This window comes from Brassica napus, chromosome C3 (genome assembly GCF_020379485.1).
Source record: "Brassica napus cultivar Da-Ae chromosome C3, Da-Ae, whole genome shotgun sequence".
Lineage (NCBI taxonomy): Eukaryota > Viridiplantae > Streptophyta > Magnoliopsida > Brassicales > Brassicaceae > Brassica > Brassica napus.
Genome location: NC_063446.1, coordinates 37348496 through 37368956, shown reverse-complemented (window position 1 = coordinate 37368956; position 20461 = coordinate 37348496). Strand labels below are relative to the sequence as shown.

The window sequence follows — 20461 nt, the reverse complement described above, 5'->3', positions numbered from 1 at the left end:
ACATGCTATATTCTAAAGTTGAGAATATAAAGTTTAATGGGACTTTGGAGTTTGTATTAAAGATTAATTATTTGATTTTTGTACACGATTATAAAATAGTGCAAAAGTACATAACACATCACTATATCACCGGAGATAAGATTCGATGTGGTTTTATTATGTAGATTACACGAATTTAAAGATCTAATTGCAATGGTAAACGATTAGGTTCATAGATTTCTTTATTTCTATGTTAACTTTACACAACACCTTTAAACGATAACCATCACTTATTTTTTTCACATATTATTCTGATTGGTGTAGCTAACTTTAGTCTTGTTAAGGTTTACGGTACTGGCATCAATTTAATTTAAAGTACAGACAGCATTTATACTGATTGTAATATTATAATTTTCTCTGTTATTTATAGTTTTGGGTTCTAGGCGGTTACCAAACATAAAATTATACAAATCAAGACAGCATTTTAATCTAAATCAAACTGGTTAAATTTTTCATCTGAAAAAAAGTTGCAACAAATATCGTTTTTATCAAATTGTAATATAAAAACTCCACTTTTGTTTTTGAAAACCTACGAGGACTCCACATTACATCAAACCAAAAGGGACAATACCATCCATAAGATTCAACCAAGTTCCATAATTTTTCAAACTTGTCACTACATTGCAATATTATTACACGATCATGAAGAGAAGAAGGCATTATCAGTTAACTGAAGAAGAACTCAACTCAACATATATTTAGCAAAAGCTTTGGAGACAGTCGAATCCACTAATCATCTAGAGAGAGTTTGTGGAGAACAGACATTACTTTCCCCTGTCAACAAAAAAATGGATATGATTGTGTGTTCAGTTTCTAGAACAAGTTGTTGGTACATGAAAAAAGAGAAAGGACAAAGTAGAGACTGTGTTAACTTACGTGTTCATCATCAGAGTTATGTTGTCTCCTTTGAGTAGAATCCTCCCTGCAAATAGGCATTTACACATTCGAGTTACTGAACCAAAAGCAAACAAATCAAATCAGAGACTTGTTGTCAAAGAGTGAGAGTCCTCACCAAGTGGTTTCCTGGTGTTCTTCTTGATGCTCACTTCTTCAGCTTCATCCAACACAAGGTTCATGTACTCGTCAAAACCCTGTAAAAATGAGAGAAATTGAAACAAGGAATCAATGGTAATGTCACGATCTCAATTTTTTCCGAATTAAGATAGACTTGTGGGAAAGAAAAGTAAAGCGATACAAAATTGAAACAAGGAACCATCCAACGTCAAGTATGTTTAAGACTTAAAGCAAGGAGAATGACAACATCATTTATCTCGAGTTTCTCTGAAGTAGCTCAGAATCAATTAATGAAAAGCTTGAATCTCTATAACTCAGAATAATAAAAGTAGAGCAATAAAGAAAATGATTTCAAAATATTTCAAACCAATGAGAATGATACAATCACAAACCTAAAGGCATTCGGAAGTGTAACAAGGAACACAACTCCAAGTTTTAAGCGAGTGAGAATGACAACCATACATGTTAAGTTTCTCTGAATGAGCACATAGTCTAAGAAAAGATACAGTCTTTATAGTGTATCTGAGTGAAAGCAAGCAACTACATAATTAGGTAATAAGAGTGACACAATGAACCATCATCTCACACTTCTCTGAAATAACCAAACCAAACAATATCAACAAATACTTAAGGAGCTAGTCACAGTGCAGATGTATTCAAAACTCTCTGGAGAGCCAACTCAATGAATCTCATTAATTCATGCTTATGAAGCTCCATTACTAACATAATCAACATGCTAAGTGAAAACTTACAGTAATCCTTCCTTCAATCCTCAGATCTTTCTGCTCAAAAAGCCAAATCTGGATCCTAGCTTTCTGCATCATTTAAGGGAGCACGAATCAGAACCACGCAAATCAATGGTTCTCTAAGCAAAGCAAAAGTCGAGAAGGAGCTTACACTTTGAAGAAACCTAAAAATCAAGTTCTGGATCCGCCGCCGGAAAACAAAGCGAAACTCAGTCAAGGAACAGAGAGAAAGTAAATCAATATCAAAAGGGGGTAACGTACGATAGGTTGGGTCATAATCCTCTGAACTTTGGTGCTCGCCATCGCTGCCGACGTTTCAATTCTCTCTCTCAGCGCTTCGGGGGGGGGGGGGGGGGGGGGGGGGAAGATGTTAAACCCTAGAGAGACAGCAAGATTATAACATTTTTATTAAAATTCGTTTATGGTCCTTGTAGATATTTCAAATGTAATGTTACCCCATAATTTAATACGACTATGTTTCAAACCTTCTTCGCTTTTTCATTGAATTTGAATCTGTTTATGCAACAGACTTTATTCAGAGTTCAACAATACATAATTCTGTTGAAGAGGTAAGCTACAACACAAACTAGGACGAGGTAATAGGCCTTGGCGTTCGGGTCTTCGGATCGAGTTCAGGCCGGTTCCTAGACATTTGGACTCAATTGGTATTTGTAAATTTTTGGTTCGGGTTCGGATCGGTTCTTCTAGGTCCGAGTCGGTTCGGGTCTATAATTAAAATACATATAACATATCTGTAATTTTTGGGTCCGTATCGGATCTAGATCGGGTTTGGATATTTAGGATCTGAAAAAGACATGAAATACCCAAACTCTATCAAATTTAGTCGACATTTGTCATATATATCTAAAATTTTACAAAATACTTTAAATTAAACTATTAATAATTAAAATAAAACAATTTTAAACTCTAAATTTTACCTTTTAAAGCTCTATATTTCTTAAGAATATTACAAAATAATAAAAAATATTGTTCAAAAATGATATTTCAACTAAATCATAAAATAATATATATAAAATACAAACAAAAAATCATAGTTTTGGATATACATGTTTTTAAGTTGGGTACAAATCGATTCTTATTGGACCAAAGGTCTATTCGGATCAGTTTTTTTTCGGGTCCAGGTCTATGCAGGTCGATTCCTTTCGTTTCCAGTTATTTCGGGTAAAAGAATTTTGGATCTAAAATGTACTTGTAAATTTTTGGTTCAGTTTCGGATCGGGTATTTTTAGATCGGTTCCGGTTGAGATTTTCGGGTCTAGATTAAAATGCCCAAGCCTAAGAGGTACCAATAATGATGGATTTGACAAAAAAAAATGAAAAAGGAAAGCCTTGTAATTTACCTAATACGTGGCTCATTTTCTTATTACTGCACAAATATTTACAAAAACAACAATAAGGACAAGCAGAACCTATCTATGATTAAGATGGACATTCTATCCGTTAAATTTGATTCAATTCGAATAGAAAAATCTGGATATCCGTAAGTCTTCGAAACAAAACAAATATTAAAAATCAATATCCGTTAAAAATGAAACAACTTAAAGATACTAAAAATTTCAAAGCCAGATATCTGATCTGCTCTGTTTTTAATACAAATATAAGTATATTTACAATTAAATTGAGAGTTGTAAAGTATAATTTTATATATTTATTATTTAACATATAATTTTAATAAATTCATTTATAAAATTAATTATAAAAGTATTAAATTAATAAAATATAAAATCTTTATAAACTACAATTTTTCTTAAAATTTATGTTTTATAAAAAGATTAATTAATTTTAAATTCTATGGAACATATAGTTTTTACTGTTTGTTTTACATTATGTAAAAGATATTTTTGAAAATAAATTTGTATAGTTTTTTAGATTTATTTGTATCAAACAAAATGGATGATATATTCGTAAATATCTGTAAATATTCGCAAAAATCTATAAATTTTTCGGATATCTGAAAACCGAATATCCGCATTTTTTCGAAACAAAACAAAATAAGAAATTCAGATGTCTGTACAAAACAAATAACAAATACTGGAAGCTACAGTACTAACAGTGCCCACCCCTATCTATGATGATGAATAAATGATCAAATGAAAAAAAAATCTTGCTTTTAATTCTGTTTATCAGGACTATCGATTGCAAATAATTTGAGGATAAAATTTTCACTTTGGTTTAGTTCATCTAGTTATCAAAACATATAATTATTTAGTGGTTTACATTTTTAATTCATTTATTTTAGCAAATCCTGCAAGATTAGTGAAACATACACATGTATAGTTATGAAGCCATTATCACTCTACGTATCTATCCCCTTTTTTTTCCGACCAATTACTCCCCATATCTATCTAATTCTCATGATTTAAAGTCCTATTCTGAAGATGGGAACTGAATATCCTTATCCAGGTCGTCTAAAAAAAATCTTTTTTTTTTCTTCTTATTACCAATTGGAAATTAGGTAAAAGGCATCGCCATCCGTGAATTGTTTTAATGGTATCAAGCTATTAAAATATTTTAAAATAAAAATAAAAACGAAAGTGTGTGTATTGAAAGGAAAGAGGTAACATTTCAGATACTTTTAATATATTTGTAATTTTCATTAGACCAAATTTTCTCTTTAATTAAAAATAAAAACATAGTTATTTTACGATAAAGTATTATTATTCTAGTTATGAGCTACTCAAGAGAGTCATTTGTCCCAAAAGATGAGATACTCAAGAGAGTCTTTTACAATTAATGTTCTTCAAATGGGAACGATGAAATTTTTATTTATCATTCTTCTAAATCGTTGTTATATTTGTATGCTAATCTTTAATATATGATGGGGATATGCCAAACCAACTAACTGTAAGGACTAGGGAAAATTACAAAATTTTAATATAACTAACAAAGAGCTAAGGACAAAGTTATTGCGGTTTTTAGTTTGGTCTTTAAGAGGAAGGGTCCACAAAAACACCAGAATCGAGGGAAAAAGTCTCTAACTAAGAAACATTTTGGTTTGGTCCATGTACTGTTCGTGGACCCCATTGAAACGTGGCGGCCCACGATTGGATCATTTTTAATTTTAAATTTTTTTTTTTAAAATCGGATAAAAAAAAATTTTTAAGGACCAATTATTAATGACTCAGCAATAATGATGCTCTAATCAATCTGTCAAGATTAATGGGGAAAATTATAAGATAAACTAAAGCTAAGTTAATTTAACAAGCAGCAGAAAATTTTCTTGTTTAACTGAAAATCTCATTAAAAAAATTGTTCTCTGTTATAGTTATATTTACTCGTCTCACTCGAAATTTGAGTCTTATTTTCAAGAAGTGACGTCAAGTCCCAACAAGTCAACAAAAAAAAAACATCTACTTTAAGTTAACACATATGTGATTTGTTCATTTGTTCTACGTCTTACTGTGATTTGTGTTTTTGTATTATGGAGGGTCTGGATTGTCCCATCAACAATGGTACTAGGTATATCAAGTTCCATTGATTTGGCTAGCTAAAATTTTATAAGAGCTGTATTTTTTCCATTGTTATTATTGCTATATATTGTTGTCATAAAAAATCGCTATGATTTTTATTTGTTCTACAGTTTAAGAAATTTTTTTATTGTAACATTGGGATTATGAGTGTCTGATGGATTTTGTTTTTTTTTTTGGGACAACAGTTTCTGATGGATATCATATGCAGCATAAGCGGTATAAAAGAAGCAAATACTGCTAGAGCCTTTTATTATTATTATTATCAACCAAACGTTTGATTATTTATAACAGTATATACCAAATCCCAAAACAAAACGAAACAAACAATCCATCCATGTCCGTCTCTTTTAACGATTTCAAGGCAATGCTCCTATAAGCGAAGTAGTGGGTAGCGTCGTATACTCAACATCCCGCAGCGACTCAACGTCTTGGCCGTGGGGGCTCTTACATTGGAAATATGCAACGGTGTAAGTCATAAGTAGAAACATCCCCACAAATGCTGACACCACTAGAACCAAACCGATGGCTAAGGTAACCACAAACGACTGGCTCCTATCAACCACTAGACTCACTAGAGTCACGATCTGAGCTAAACCAAAGATCAATAAACCGTAGAAAATATTCAAGAGGAATAGTTTTGGCTTCATCCCTTTAACAATCTTTGCAGCTTCCCCCAAAGCTTGTATCCCATAAGTTTCCTCCAGTACTGATATGACCATAGATAGGTACCAGACAATAGCTAAATAAGACGCAAACAATAAGAATAGAACAAGTAAAACGAAAACCTTGGCTACTAAGGAAAACAAGGAAGCAATACTCAAAGATGACAAAAGAATAGGAAAGAGGATTATAACGAAGAACAAACAGTAGCCAAGACTAAAGAGAGAAATGTAGAAAGAGGTCACAAGAGGTCCCTTCCAAGATTTAAGAATCAGAACCACAAAATCTTTGAACTTGACGTTCTCATGTTTATAAGTAAGAGCCGAAGCCTGGACGATGACTAGAACGGATAAAAGGTTGATGATGAAGGAGACAGCGTTAAAGATGTCTGAAGACACGACAAATAGGCGAAAATCTGCAAAGACCTTCATAAGTTGGGCCATGTATTCCGGGCTACTAGGATCCATCGTAGGTAACAAATTTAAATCTTGGGTCAAGTTTGTTATCTCGGGTGTAATGGTAAGGACGTTGAATAAGTAAAGTAAACCATTGAGCAAGAGATAAAATACAGAGACAGAGAACATCAGCTTCTTGTTCTTTAGAAAGAGTTTGCGGGATTCGTTTAACATACCCACAACCTCCTTTAGAAGTTTCCAAAACGAAAATAGACCCATGGTTTACTAGAAAGAAAGAAAAAAATGAAAAACTTTTAGATATTGGTTTTGGAAATGAAGGTGAGGGTTTATAAGATCATATATTCATACCCATCTGTTTATATACTACTAAGTTAGTGGTACTAACTACTAATTGATTGGTTCGCTACTTTTCAATGGAGGAAAAGTCTTTGGTTTGTATTTCTTCATCCAAAATTATAAGATAGAAACGAAGACTTAGACATATATAATATAACACGTCGAAGAAAAAGTCTAAACATGACTTCCTGATCGCGACAGGCCTTCCTCAACACATGATCGTGACCAATACGCGCTTTCATAAATCCGCTTGAAACAACGGTCAAGCAACACCGTGTGAATGTAAAATATCGAAACGTCTGTATATATTTAAACTAGGCTCGGTCCGCGCTACGCGCTTAATGTCCGTATATTTGTGTTATGTTTATGGGAAAATTGTCAAATATACTCAAATGAAAAAGTAAACCCAAACTTGAATCAAATGCAAAAGTAACATAAAAGGCTATTGAAATTACAACCAGCTCCTTGTGAACAAACAAAAAAACCGAATTTTTTTAACGTTTCTTACTGGAAAGTCGCCTGGAGTAGTTCTACTTAGAAGTAATTTAAAAAATTTGTAAAAATTATTTTGATAAGTAAAAAATTGAAATCATGTAATTAACTAACATATGTTTTAAGAGATATAAATTAAGATATAACAAAAGTTAATTGTTTTCAACATAGATGAGTGAAAGTAGTGAGCCATGATATTCTTTGGTTTAGGTTTTGCCAACATATGTTGTAGTATTGTATGTGTTCTTAGGGTTAGATTTTGGAATGCATAAATGTTTTTTTGAAAACTTTAAAAGTTACCTAAGTGTGTTTATTTCTGTGTATAGTAAACACTATTTAAGTATAACTACGGCTTTATAACGTGGTTAGTTAGTTAATTTAGTCAATTTAGTTTAGGGGTTAAATTTAGGGTCTGGGAAGAGTAAGTCGTCCAAACCGGACCGAACCTTTTATTTTTCAATGTACTTTTAAACCTAACCGAATTATTTACCGGACATATATAAGGTATTTTTTTTATTCACTGTTTGGCGAAATTCAGAAAACCCTAACGATGTTTCTCTCAAAAGCGATTTCAAAGGCGATTTCCGCCGATTCTCTCTAATTCATCGTTCTCACCGCCGGTTATCTCTCCGCCGTTATCACCGTCGTTCTCACAGCCGCTTCCTCTATATAAGATCTGAGAGGAAACCCTAGCGCGCATTCTCTCAGAGGCGTCTTGTTGAACTCCGCCGCCGGTAAGTTATATCTCTTACTATCGAGTGATTGATTAAGGAAAAGATGAACATAAAACGTTGTCTCTATCAATTTATACACTCGTTCTTTTTTTTTCACGTCTATTTTTGCAGATATATAACCGCTATGTCGAAGGCGACTATATCTTCTCCGAATTTTCAGGTCTGCTTTAAAATGTTCTACTGGAAGTCTTGGAAGACTTATAATTAAGTCGTCTGCAAAGTCTTCCATCTGGATTCCAGACGACTTAATTATAAGTCTTTCAGCTGGAAAACTTGCCAGACGACTTAATTATAAGTCTTTGATTGTTTTGAGATGGTTGACTTAATTATAAGTCTTTGATTGTTTTGAGATGGTTGTCTTTGATTGTTTTGCAGGAAAAAAAATGGATATACCAGAACTCCTCCGTAGGATACATACATTAGGGGAAGAACCCCCCCCAGTGCATAGCATTTCGTATCATACTTGTTGGACGTTGCATACTGCTTTAAAGAAAGCTCTTCATGATGACGAATATGAAGAGCTGAATGAGTCGAAGTTGAGAGTTTTCATCAAGTTCCAAGAGCTGGGATTTGATTGGGCTTCAAGGCTGGTTCACTACATGCTCGGTTTCCAGCTGGACATAAAGAAGAAATATGAGCTGTGGAGTCTCGTTGGTCCAGAACCTGTGAGGTTTTCACTGTTAGAGTTTGAAAACCTCACTGGTCTAAACTGCGAGTACATCGAGGACCTTGAGAGACCTCACTGTGTTATTACAAAGGAGTTTACTTCTTTCTGGGAGATGTTGGGAGTTCATGTCGAAGCTGGGCCATATACTCAGGAGATAATAGCATCATTTGAGAGATGCGAAGGGTGGTCTCGGGATGATCGCAAGCGGCTCGCGTACCTTGCCATCTTCACTGGATACATTAAAGGGAGAAAATATTCAACCCCTACACGGGTTAGTCTGGCAAGGCTAGTGATGAAGCTAGAACGGTTTGAGAATTATCCATGGGGGAGAGTCGCGTTTAAGGTGCTGATGAACTCTGTGAAGGGCAGAGATATTTCGGGTTGTTACACTATTAATGGGTTTGCGCAAGCTCTCCAGGTCTGGGTGTACACAGCTCTGCCGGAATTGGGTGCTAATTATGGTAATCCTCTCCCAAATAATCCGTCTCCACCGATACTGGAGGTCGCAAAGGACGCATACAATTTAAAGAGGCTATCATCAGTCAGGTATTTACTGCAATCTGGACGACTTCGCAGAAAACTTATAATTAAGTCGTCTGATAAGTCTTCCAACTAGACGACTTAGTAGAAGACTTATAATTAAGTCGTCTGGAAAGTCTTCCAGCTGGATGACTTAGTTGAAGACTTATAATTAAGTCGTCTGGGAAAACTATCCAGACTACTTAATTATAAGACTTGTACTAAGTCTTCCAGCTGGAAGACTTTCCAGACGACTTAATTATAAGTCGTCTACTAAGTCGTCCAGCTGGAAGACTTTCCAGCCGACTTAATTATAAGTCGTCTGCGAAGTCTTTTCTTTCCATCTTTCTTAATCCGTAAATATCTAAGTTCATATCTTCTATTTACCGCAGACTAGGGTGATCAACTTTATTCAGAAGGACATTGGTGAAATGTTTTCAAAATGGGAGTTTGATGTTGAGGACACGCCCGCGGAGAACATAATTAAACTCATGTTTGTGAAGAAACCGTGGAAGTGGACCATGGATTGCTGGGAAGTCACCGGTACTTGGGTCAATACAAAGCCGGCGGTTGTGAGTCCAGCGAAGAAAAAGGTAGTGAAGGAAGACAGTCCAAGACCTCGGAAGAAAGCTCGTAAAGAGGCTAGTGAAGAGGCTAGTGAAGAGGCAGCTGCAGTGGCTAGTGAAGAGGCAACTGCAGAGGCTAGTGAAGAGGTTCATACGACTGTTGGTGGGTTGACCAAATAGGATATTAAAACCATGTTCAAGGACATAGTTGATGCCATGAGGGAAAGGTTTGGGATGTGCCTTAAGGAGATCAAGTATCTGTCGGAAAGGGTGGAAGATGTGGAGAAGAAGGTTGGTATCACCACAAAACGGAAAGGGACATCATCTCAAAACACTACCCCTCCACCTAAACCGACGCTCGAACCCGGGGTTAGTAACGAATCCTCTCCCAACAAGAGATTGACTAGACAAAGTCTTAAGAATAAAAACTGAAAAGTTGTATTTGCTTTGTTTCTTGTATGTCAGAACATGTGTGCTTTGTTTATTGTGTATGAAATGGATCTTTGGACAAAGTCATTGGTTATTATTGTTTGAAATGGATCTTTGGTTATTATTGTATAAACCCATCTTGTATATTGCAGAGTGAAAGTGTTAATGGGACGAACGCGGGAAGGAAGAGCTTGCCGGAGGATAAAGGTCCAGATGTGCCCGCAGATGCTAGTTCCTTGAAAGATAAAGCTCCAGAACCGAGCCTTGTTCTATTGGACAAAAATCAATCCACTGTTTTGGATTTACAGAAGGAGGATGCTAGATATATGGAAAAGAGGGATGCTGCTTTGGCACTTTGCCGTGCAAAGAGTGATCGAACAAGGAAACTTGTTGCCTCACAGCAATCTCCTTATACGGCAAACAACACGGCCAAAGTGATCATTTTAAACAAAAAGCTTTATCCAGGCTATAATCCTTTTGCACCAATTGACAAGAAGAAGTTGAAGGAGCTCGCTGATTGGTTGAAAACTTGTCCGTAAGTATTTTCTTTTCCCATAATAACTTGCTTTAGTCTACAAAAACTGATTGCTTTTCAACATTTTGTGTTTGCAGTCATTATAGAACACCTCTCTATAAAAAACCACGGACAAGTAGAACTTGGTGGTATCATTATTGAATTATTATGCAGGCACTATACCATCATTTTGCCAATCAAAAAAGGTTTGGGGGACAAATATTGATGATGTCTATGCGCCAGTGAACTACAACGACACTCATTGGATTGCTATGTGGATATCGATCTCTAAGAGGCACATAGTCGTCTGGGACAGCATTTGTTCCAGTATCTCCCCAGAAGAACTCGATGTGGTAATGAAGCATTTTCTCTACATGGTCCCTTATCTGCTTGTTGAGTGCGCTTCCTCAGATGAACAACGTGCCCAATACAGCCTGAAGCCATTCACATATGAGAGACCGACCAATATACCTCCGGCCCGAGCTGGTGACTGTGGCGTGTACACTCTAAAGTACATTGAATGTTATGCTCTTGGGATAAAGTTTAGTAAAAAAGACTTTGCTACGGCCAACGGGAAGACTATGAGGGATAAGATGGCGGTGGATATATTTCAAGAGCTTCCTGACGCGCATGAGTTCGAAAACAAGGACAATGATGCCAACCTGGGTGCGTATGAGGGGTGATAAATAGGCTTCGTTAGATTATTTTGTACGATAGATTAGGCTGATGTGTGTATTTGAACTTGATCCCTATTTTATATTTGAACTTGATCCCTATTTTGTAACTATATTATGCGCAGAAGACTTACAGTTAAGTCGTCTAGAATGTTGGACGACTTAACTATAAGTAGTCTGGAAAGTCTTCTGAGCAGTGACCTTTTGTAACTATATTTCAGATAATATAAAGGGCAAGACCATCTGAAATTTGTTTGGTAGTGCAATTTGACAAAGAAGTTGACACAGATAAGTTCATAACACAAATTTTTAATACATAAACTAAACACTGGACGACTAACTGGATGACTTACAGATAAGTCGTCCAACTTTAATAAAATATTGAAATTTTTGTTTTTCCGGAGACGACTTACTGGTAAGTCATCCAGGAAAAGTCAAATATCTGACACAATTTGGTCAAATGCAAAACTAACCCGTTTATCCTAGACGCCTTATCAGTAAGTCGTCTAGGGTATTCTCTAGATTTTTTTTAACAAACAAAGATGACGACTTACAAGTAAGTCGTCCGTTTGACCAGAAGACTTACCCGTATGTCTTCTACAGCCAGACTACTTACGGGTAAGTTTTCTACACGAACTGATCTGGAAAAAAATTCCAATTTCATACCTTAAACTAGTGAGATGACTTCCTTAGCACACAGAGTCTTCTTCAACCACCCAGAATCTCAAACGAAAGTAATCCACCAAGAATAGTATGCTTGAATGGCTCTATCAACCATTAAAAAAAATTGAATCAAAAGCTTGAGTTTTTTGGATGAATATGGAGGCAACGTGAAAGATATGTTGTTTTTAGTTCATAACAAGTGAGAAAGAGAGAGTGTAAATCGATTTTAGGTGCATTAAGAGCTTCAAATTGGTTGTTCATGGTGGTTGGGGTATTGATGACAATGGCAATCTTGTAATTACTTGAAGATGATGAGGGTGAGAGAGTAAAAATGTCATTTTCGGAAAAAAATAATAAAATTTGATGGCATTTTCGTGAATTATATGAACTTGTGGGGTGAATATGACAAAAAAAAAATCAAAAAAAAACATGGGTTAGTTTTAGATTTGACTTTGAATTTTGAGTTAATTTTGCAAAAGGCCCTATGTTTATTTGTAAATTGTAATATGTTTTTATTATTCCTGAGATTTTTAATATTTGGCTATTTATTTATATGGTATTATGGTTTGTAAATTTAATATTATATAACATGTGATGCATAGTCCATGTTAATGCGTTGGTTTTTTAAAAAAATTTGATTTAGTTAATTGTAGATTAGTTGAATTTAGTTATTTTAAATACTTTAAAATTGTTTCATGTGTGCTATAGCTGAAGGTCGTTTTAATGAGAATTCATGTATTTTAAAATTTTATTCTCGTGTCTTTAATTAGTTTTAGAAAAAAATTATACAAACACACAAATTCCCTATTCAGGACATACATTTATTTGTTTTGGACTATATGTTTTTATGTACAACGTTTGTCTTTTTAACTATAACTATAGCTTGATCCGCGCATCCGCGCGGATATTCGTTTTTGTTTTGAAAAAAAAAATATTTATCTTATATAAATGGTAATATATATTTTTAAATTTTATATATATTAAATAATTATTTAATATATATTTTTAAACACAATATTCTTACAATTTATAATGAATAGTTTTCTTTTTATTTTTTGATCGGTCAACCGTAAAAACTATATTTTAAAAATGTAACCCATGTGTTCGTGCAAATATATTTTTATGGATCAAAAATTATGTATAACAAAATTGTTATCTGTTGTTATATTTGGTTTATACAATCAAATAATTCAATATATTATTTACAATTTTTTGTTTTATATTATGTATTTTTATAACACTTTTATGTTGTTTTAGACATAGTTAATATACCAAAATAAAAAAGATAACCAACCCGTAATAATAAAATCTTGTTACATTTTTGACATTGATTAAGTATAATTTATTGTTTGCTAGATTATAGAAAATATTTTTTAAATAAGTAATACATAATTTGATGTACTTCATTTTAGGAAAATGCATTAATTAAATTGTAAAAGACAAGAATACTAAAAGACAGGTAAATTTATTACTTCAAAGGCATATGGTTGTAAATAATTTGAAAAACTAAGGGATAATTGATATTTGTACTTCTGTTTTAATAGATTAGATAGATAAGGTGCGAGTACTATGTTTTTTTTTTTCTTTTTTTTTATTATGAGATTGACTATCAAAGTATTATCCATATTGATGATATCAGAAGTTAGCATCATACAATAATATTTTTGGAACGAAGGTATTTGTTATTATAAATCATAAATAATGTGGAAAAACTTGCAATAGGAAATCATAACTTAAAACAAAACATAAGTTGAATGGGAACATGAGAACTTGGAAGGAAAATCAGAAATGATAGTTTTGCATGGCTTTGTATTATAAAATCCACGTTCAAATGTAGTCAACAAACTTCATAACTTGCTTGCAGAGAAAGCTACGTTTGCATCGTTTGTTCAAGCTATTTATGTGACACCTCTTAGCCGGTTTGACGAGGAGCATGTTGCGAATATAACGCTTCCTTTTATTATCGAAACGCTTAAGTGATATTTTTACTTTCTCATCCAGCAGCGATCAGCTTTCTTCTCATTAATCTTCCATCCAAGAGTCGTGAAATATTTTTTTTTTTTTTTGAGTCGTCAAATATTGCTACTTGGTATAGCTGGGATCATTGACAAACGATTCCATAGGAACAAACTTTCACTGACTTTATATGAATTTATATTAATTTTATGAAGCATTTCACTACAAGAAAACAAGCCGAATTCCGACGGAGGTTCCGACGGACACCAATGTCGTCGGACATTTGTGACGGATTACTGACAAATTTCCGACCAAATCCAAAAAAATGAAGTCGTCGGAATTCCGTCGGCCATTTCCGACGGAATTCCGACGAAACAAGGTTCGTCGGAAAATGCCGATGACTTTTCGACGACATTCCGATTAAAAATGTAACCGTTGTAGTCGTCGGAAGTTCGTCGGTATATTCCGACGAATTTCCGACGACATTCCGATTAACAGTAAAGTCGTCGGAATTCCGTCGGTATTTTCCGACGAATTTCCGACGAACCGTGTGACTGTTGCCGACAAATATATATGACCGTTGTATAGCCGTTTGAGATTGGACAATACCGACGGAATTCCGACGGACTGCTTTACATCCGTCGGAATTTCGTCGGAAAGTCGTCGGAGGTCCGTAAGCAATTTCCTATAAATACAACCCCTCCTCATTCAACTCATTCACACTTCATTCTCTCTTCATTCTCTTTAGTCATAACAATTCCGTGAAAATCATGTCTTCAGAAGTTTATTATCGTTCGTGGATGGATAAACCTCATTTGGATCCGAACACCAATTTGCTTACGGAAGAATACGTTCAAGGGATTGGAGAATTCATGAGGCTTGTTCAACAGCAACGGGATGCAAAAAGTGGTATGTTAAGATGTCTCTGCTCTTCTTGCAATAATAATAAGGTTATAAAAGAATTTGATGTTTGGACTCATTTGTATATGAAAGGGTTTTCACGTAATTATAAAGTTTGGTACCTTCATGGGGAAACTGGTTATGAATATGGTAGTACTAGCGAACCTCAGCCTGTTAGTGAACTTCAGCCTGATATTAGGTTAGAAGAATCTAGAACGGATATAGATTATGGTGTAGGTACTGAGCAGATGGTACATGATCATTATAGAGGGGAAGAACCAAACCCCGAATCTAGGAGATTTTTTGACATGTTGGATGCAGGAAAACAACCTTTGTATCAAAATTGTAGAGATGGTCATTCAGTCTTATCATCTGCAACTAGATTAATGGGTATTAAGACAGACTATAATTTGGCTGAAGAATGTATGGATGCGATTACTGATTTTGTCAAAGGTATTCTACCTGAGGATAACCTTGCACCGGGTTCATACTACGAGGTTCAGAAACTTGTTGCAGGTCTTCAACTACCGTATGAAGTGATAGATGTATGTATTGACAACTGCATGATCTACTGGAGAGCGGATGAGACACGAAATGTATGCAAATTTTGTGGGAAACCTCGTTATCAGGAGACGAGGGGAAGAGTTCCGATCCCATTCAAAAGAATGTGGTATTTGCCTTTGACGGAAAGATTGAAGAGGTTGTATCAGTGTGAGCGCACAGCAAAAGCAATGAGATGGCATGCAGAGCATTCCACAAATGGTGAGATTAGACATCCTTCAGATGCAAAGGCTTGGAAACATTTCCAGTCAACATATCCAGAATTTGCGGAAGAGAGAAGAAATGTTTATCTTGGATTATCTACTGATGGTTTCAGCCCATTTGGAAAGCATGGAAGACAGTATTCTCTATGGCCAGTTATTGTGACACCGTACAACTTACGGCCGAGCTTGTGCATGCGACGAGAGTTTTTGTTTCTCTCAATTCTCGTCCCCGGGCCAGATCATCCTAAAAGATCACTAGATGTGTTTCTTCAACCACTAATATATGAGTTGCAACAACTATGGGCGCATGGTTTTGAGACATACGATGTTTCGCGCAAAGAAAACTTTCAGATGCGGGCAGTACTTATGTGGACAATAAGTGACTTTCCAGCATATGGTATGTTATCTGGATGGACAACACATGGGAAGCTATCATGTCCATATTGTCAAGATGACACAGATGCTTTCCAACTAAAGAACGGAAGGAAAACGTGTTGGTTTGACTGTCACAGACGATTTCTACCACCTGATCATCCATACCGCAGGAGTAAGACTTCGTTTACGAAGAACAAGCAGGTGTTTGATGGTCCACCTGAGGAAGTTAGTGGGAAAGATTTGTTGAAGCAGTTTAGGTATTTTGATGCAGAAAGGACGCCAGATGTAGGTGGACATGAAAACATTCGAGTCAATGCGGTTGGAGAGCTACATAACTGGCACAAAAAGAGTATTTTCTGGGATCTGCCATATTGGGAGAGTCATCTATTGCGGCATAATTTAGATGTCATGCATATTGAGAAGAACTTCTTCGATAATCTGATGAACACAGTCCTTAACATCCAAGGTAAAACGAAGGATAATTTGAAGTCAAGGTTGGATTTAGTCGATATTTGTGATCGTTCTGAACTTCACGTTGATGAGAACGGTACGGCCCCTTTTCCCATTTATCGGCTGGATGGTGCTAGAAAAGAAGAGTTCTTTGATTGGATTACAGATAAAGTGAAATTTCCTGACGGATATGCATCAAATTTGGGGAACTGCGTTGATAGAAGCGAAGGAAAGTTTACTGGCTTGAAGAGTCATGATTGTCATGTAATTATGCAGCGCCTCCTTCCGTTTGCTTTTTCAGCATTATTGCCACGTAATGTTCATGAAGCAATTGCAGGTATATTATATTTTTACAATTTAATTTATTTTTATATTTAACAATTATGCTTATAAAAACTTAATACTTACGAAAATTATGTCTTTTATCTATGTAGGGATTAGTGTTTTCTTCCGCGACTTATGCAGCAGAGTAGTGACTGAAGAGGGTATTAATAATTTGAAGACAAACGCACCAGTCAGCATGTGCAACCTTGAGAAGATATTTCCTCCATCATTCTTTGATGTAATGGAACATCTTGCTATTCATCTCGCAAGAGAATTGGAACTTGGTGGTCCTGTGCAGTACAGATGGATGTATATTTTTGAGCGTTATATGCATCATCTGAAGAAGATGGTCAAAAATCAAAGCAGGGTGGAAGGATCTATAGTGGCACAGGTGATCAATGAAGAAACTGCAATCTTTGCTGAAAATTATTTTCCACCAGAAGTGCATACAAAACACCGAAGACCTGCTCGGCATGATGATAGAGGGGAGAGAGCAACATATCATGTTACTGTCCCAAGCATGTTCAAGGAAATAGGACGACTTAGTGGAAAATTCACGAAGCGGAGACTTACGGACACTGAGCACGCTCATTTGCAAACATATTTGCTCACCAACTGTGAAGATGTTCTACAATATGAGAGGTAAAAATATTTATTCATTTATTGTTAGATTAATATTCAATAAATTTATTTCATATTGATAATATTTTTGTATATAGTGTATATATGGCGGAGTTGCGTATGACTCACAGGCATGCAACAGAAGATGAGCTTCGACAACTTAGAGATAACGGATTTGCTGCGTGGCTTCGTAGTTATGTGAGTCATATATCATATTACCCTATGCAAATGATTAGTTTAAATTTAATATATATAAACTAATTAACTTTTCAATCATATATGTTTTTAATTTATAGGTGAATGATGGTTTGGCCAGAGGTCTTGTGTTCGATGATTGGATACGCGAATTTGTGCAGGGACCAAACTATGTGGTCAAATCATATCCTAAATTTTGTACGCGAGGATATGCATTCACAAGGAAAGGTCATTCTAAGACAACATATGATGCTGGTGTTTCATCTTCTTCTGGTGACGATGTCTACTACGGCAACATAAAAGAAATATTGGAAATCCAATTTCCTGGAATGGTTGGATTGCGTTGTGTAGTATTCTATTGTGATTGGTATGACACCACCCCAGATAGAGGAGTGAAGATTGATGCGTTTGGTGTTACATCAGTTCATTCGCGGCGGAAACTTCAATATTATGATCCCTTCATTCTTGGTTCGCAAGCTGATCAGGTATGTCAATCTATTCATAATTTTTTACCAATATAATTAATTAATGTTATATATTTTACTAATACTTGTATAATTGATATGTATAGGTGTGCTACATCAGTTACCCTCGGGTGACGTACAGAGACGATCCATGGGTTACTGTAACGCAAATCAACCCAAGAGGACGAGTGGATGGAACTTCTGATGATGATGAACCATTGCAACCAGAGTCTACCAGCAACGCCCAGACAGTTGAAGATTTGGAAAATGTTCAACTCGTTGAGAATTTGACTGTGTTTGGACATGATGCTGTCGTACATTCAGAGCCAGAAGCCGAGGTTGGGGAGTTTGATGAAGATTCAGAAGATTCTGATTAGTTTTTTTTTTTTTTTTTTTTATTTGTCCGTCGGAAATCCCTCGCAATATACCGACGACATAGCGACGACACTGGGTTTCATTGAAATTTGGAAACGTCGTCGGTAATTCGTCGGAATATACCGACGACATGTGTTTCTATAAAATTTCGATCATAAAAATCTATAAATTTAGATGCCAAAACTATGAAAATAACACATAAATAAGTGTTTAGTACAGTATTAGATCGCAACCGTTCAAATATAACAAATCATTAAAATATTTATGTATGCATATCATTGTTTTCATAACATCTCATCTTAACATTATATACTTATACAATCATATTTATATAAGGTTACACTACAAAAAATGTTGTTGTGTAAAATCGTGTTATAAAACATTTTTATTATTAAATCTTTATGCAAATACTATATATATTATCAAAGATTTGGATTTTGCATTTAGAAACTTGAAATCAACACCCTAAACACTAAGTCGTCGGAATTCCGTCGGTATATACCGACGGACTGTGTCCGTCGGAATATACTGACGGACACATTCCGTCGGAATTTCAATTTGCCCGGGAGAACCAAACCGCTTGAAAATTTTCGCGAATCAGCTTTTGGTATATTTTAATTATACCGACGGAATACCGACGAACCCGTGTCTGTCGGAATCCTCGGATATAATAACCCTCCTTCTTCCTTCTTCTTCGTTATCTCCGCGGCGTCTCTCTCTCTAAACGCACACTCTCCGGCGATTTCTCCATCTCTCCGGCGATTCCGGCCCTTCTCCACCTCTCTTCCCCGGCGAATCCTCTCCTCACCCTCATATCTCTTCCCCAAGCCCCAAATCATGTAAGAATCATCCCAAACCTTCTTTTATATCAATTGTTTAGGGTTTTGGAAGTTAGATCTCGGATTTTAGGTTGTTTGATTGAAAATTTTAGGATTGAATGGATAGTTTAGGATATATAAGTTAGGATTGTTGTTTGGATTGTTGTTTTAGTTTTTTTTGGAACATTTTTTTATTTTTAAAAACGTTTTTTGATTTTTAAAAAAGTTTTTTGATTTTTTAAAACGTTTTTTTTTTATTTTTAAAAACGTTTTTCAAGTTTCCAGTAATGAAATATATATAATAAAACGTTTTTAAAATTTTTTAAAAATATTTAACAACATTTTTCTATATTTATAAATTTTTTATAATTTTGTATACATATATATATATATATATATAAATCATGTATAATAAAAATTTTAAAATTTTTTATAATTTTTTATAAGTTTCCACTAATAAACTATGTATAATAAAATGTTTTTTAAAAAAATATATATAAATATTTAACAACATTTTTCTTCATTTATAAATTTTAACAACATTTTTCTAAATTTATAAATTTTTTATAATTTTGTATACATATATATATATATATAAATCATGTATAATAAAAAATTTAAATTTTTTATTATTTTTTAAAGTTTCTAGTAATAAACTATGTATAATAAAAGGTTTAATAGTTTTTTTAAAACGTTTATAAAACCTTTTGTAAATATATAAATGAAAACATTAAAAATAGAAATGATTTGAAAATATGTTTGATGTATTAAATTTTTTTTTTTAGGGCCGAGGATGAACCCCACCCCGCAGCCCGTCTTCGACGTAGTTCGGTGAGCAGTTCCCGTGCATCGGGATCGTCTCATGACTCGGTTCCCGCATATATTCCCGCTCCAGCTCCCGATGCCCCTCACGCTGCTGCTCAACAGGATCCGGGGGTCATGCCGGTTCATCTATTGGTTCAACAACCAGGTCGAGAGCATCTCCCGTTTCTCCAACCCAACCCACGACGAGGCCATAGCACTTGGTTAGTATTTTTTTTATTTGTACCATTATATTTTTTTCCTTTAATTAACTTGCTAACTTGTATTTTTTTTAAAGGTTCACCAAGTCGAAAAATGGCATTAGCATGAGCATCAACCAGATGATGTACTCCATGCTCCGTTTTGGATATTCAAAGTGGAGTGTGATCCCTTCCGACGAACGAGAGTTGTGGTTTCGTCAGTTTGCGATATAGTAACTCTTCATTTTTTTAAAGTTT

The 20461-nt window shown here is 34.9% G+C and overlaps 2 protein-coding genes across 2 annotated transcripts; both read right to left on the bottom strand.

The window, feature by feature from the left end:
* Nucleotides 1-469: 469 nt before the first annotated feature.
* Nucleotides 470-2159, bottom strand: LOC106375940 (small nuclear ribonucleoprotein E). The gene is made up of 6 exons (XM_013815969.3): nucleotides 2061-2159; nucleotides 1951-1977; nucleotides 1806-1868; nucleotides 1052-1130; nucleotides 916-961; nucleotides 470-813 (listed from the first exon to the last, which is right to left on the bottom strand). The coding sequence occupies exons 1-6, from the start codon at nucleotides 2100-2102 to the stop codon at nucleotides 804-806; spliced, it is 267 nt and encodes an 88-aa protein (XP_013671423.2). The 5' UTR covers nucleotides 2103-2159; the 3' UTR covers nucleotides 470-803.
* A 3355-nt stretch (nucleotides 2160-5514) lies between these two features.
* Nucleotides 5515-6718, bottom strand: LOC106430944. Its single transcript, XM_013871743.3, has one exon. It carries the CDS (start codon nucleotides 6622-6624, stop codon nucleotides 5647-5649), a length of 978 nt encoding a protein of 325 aa, XP_013727197.1. The 5' UTR covers nucleotides 6625-6718; the 3' UTR covers nucleotides 5515-5646.
* Between the last annotated feature and the right edge of the window lie 13743 nt (nucleotides 6719-20461).

Bases quoted from the DNA above. Each gene is read 5' to 3' on its own strand.
- LOC106375940 (XM_013815969.3), bottom strand. From the start codon at position 2,102: ATGGCGAGCACCAAAGTTCAGAGGATTATGACCCAACCTATC. The intron at 1,131-1,805 runs GTAAGTTTTCAC...TCATTTTTACAG, and splicing joins GGATTGAAGGAAGGATTACT to GGTTTTGACGAGTACATGAA. The intron at 962-1,051 runs GTGAGGACTCTC...GCCTATTTGCAG, and splicing joins GAACACCAGGAAACCACTTG to GGAGGATTCTACTCAAAGGA.
- LOC106430944 (XM_013871743.3), bottom strand. From the start codon at position 6,624: ATGGGTCTATTTTCGTTTTGGAAACTTCTAAAGGAGGTTGTGGGTATG.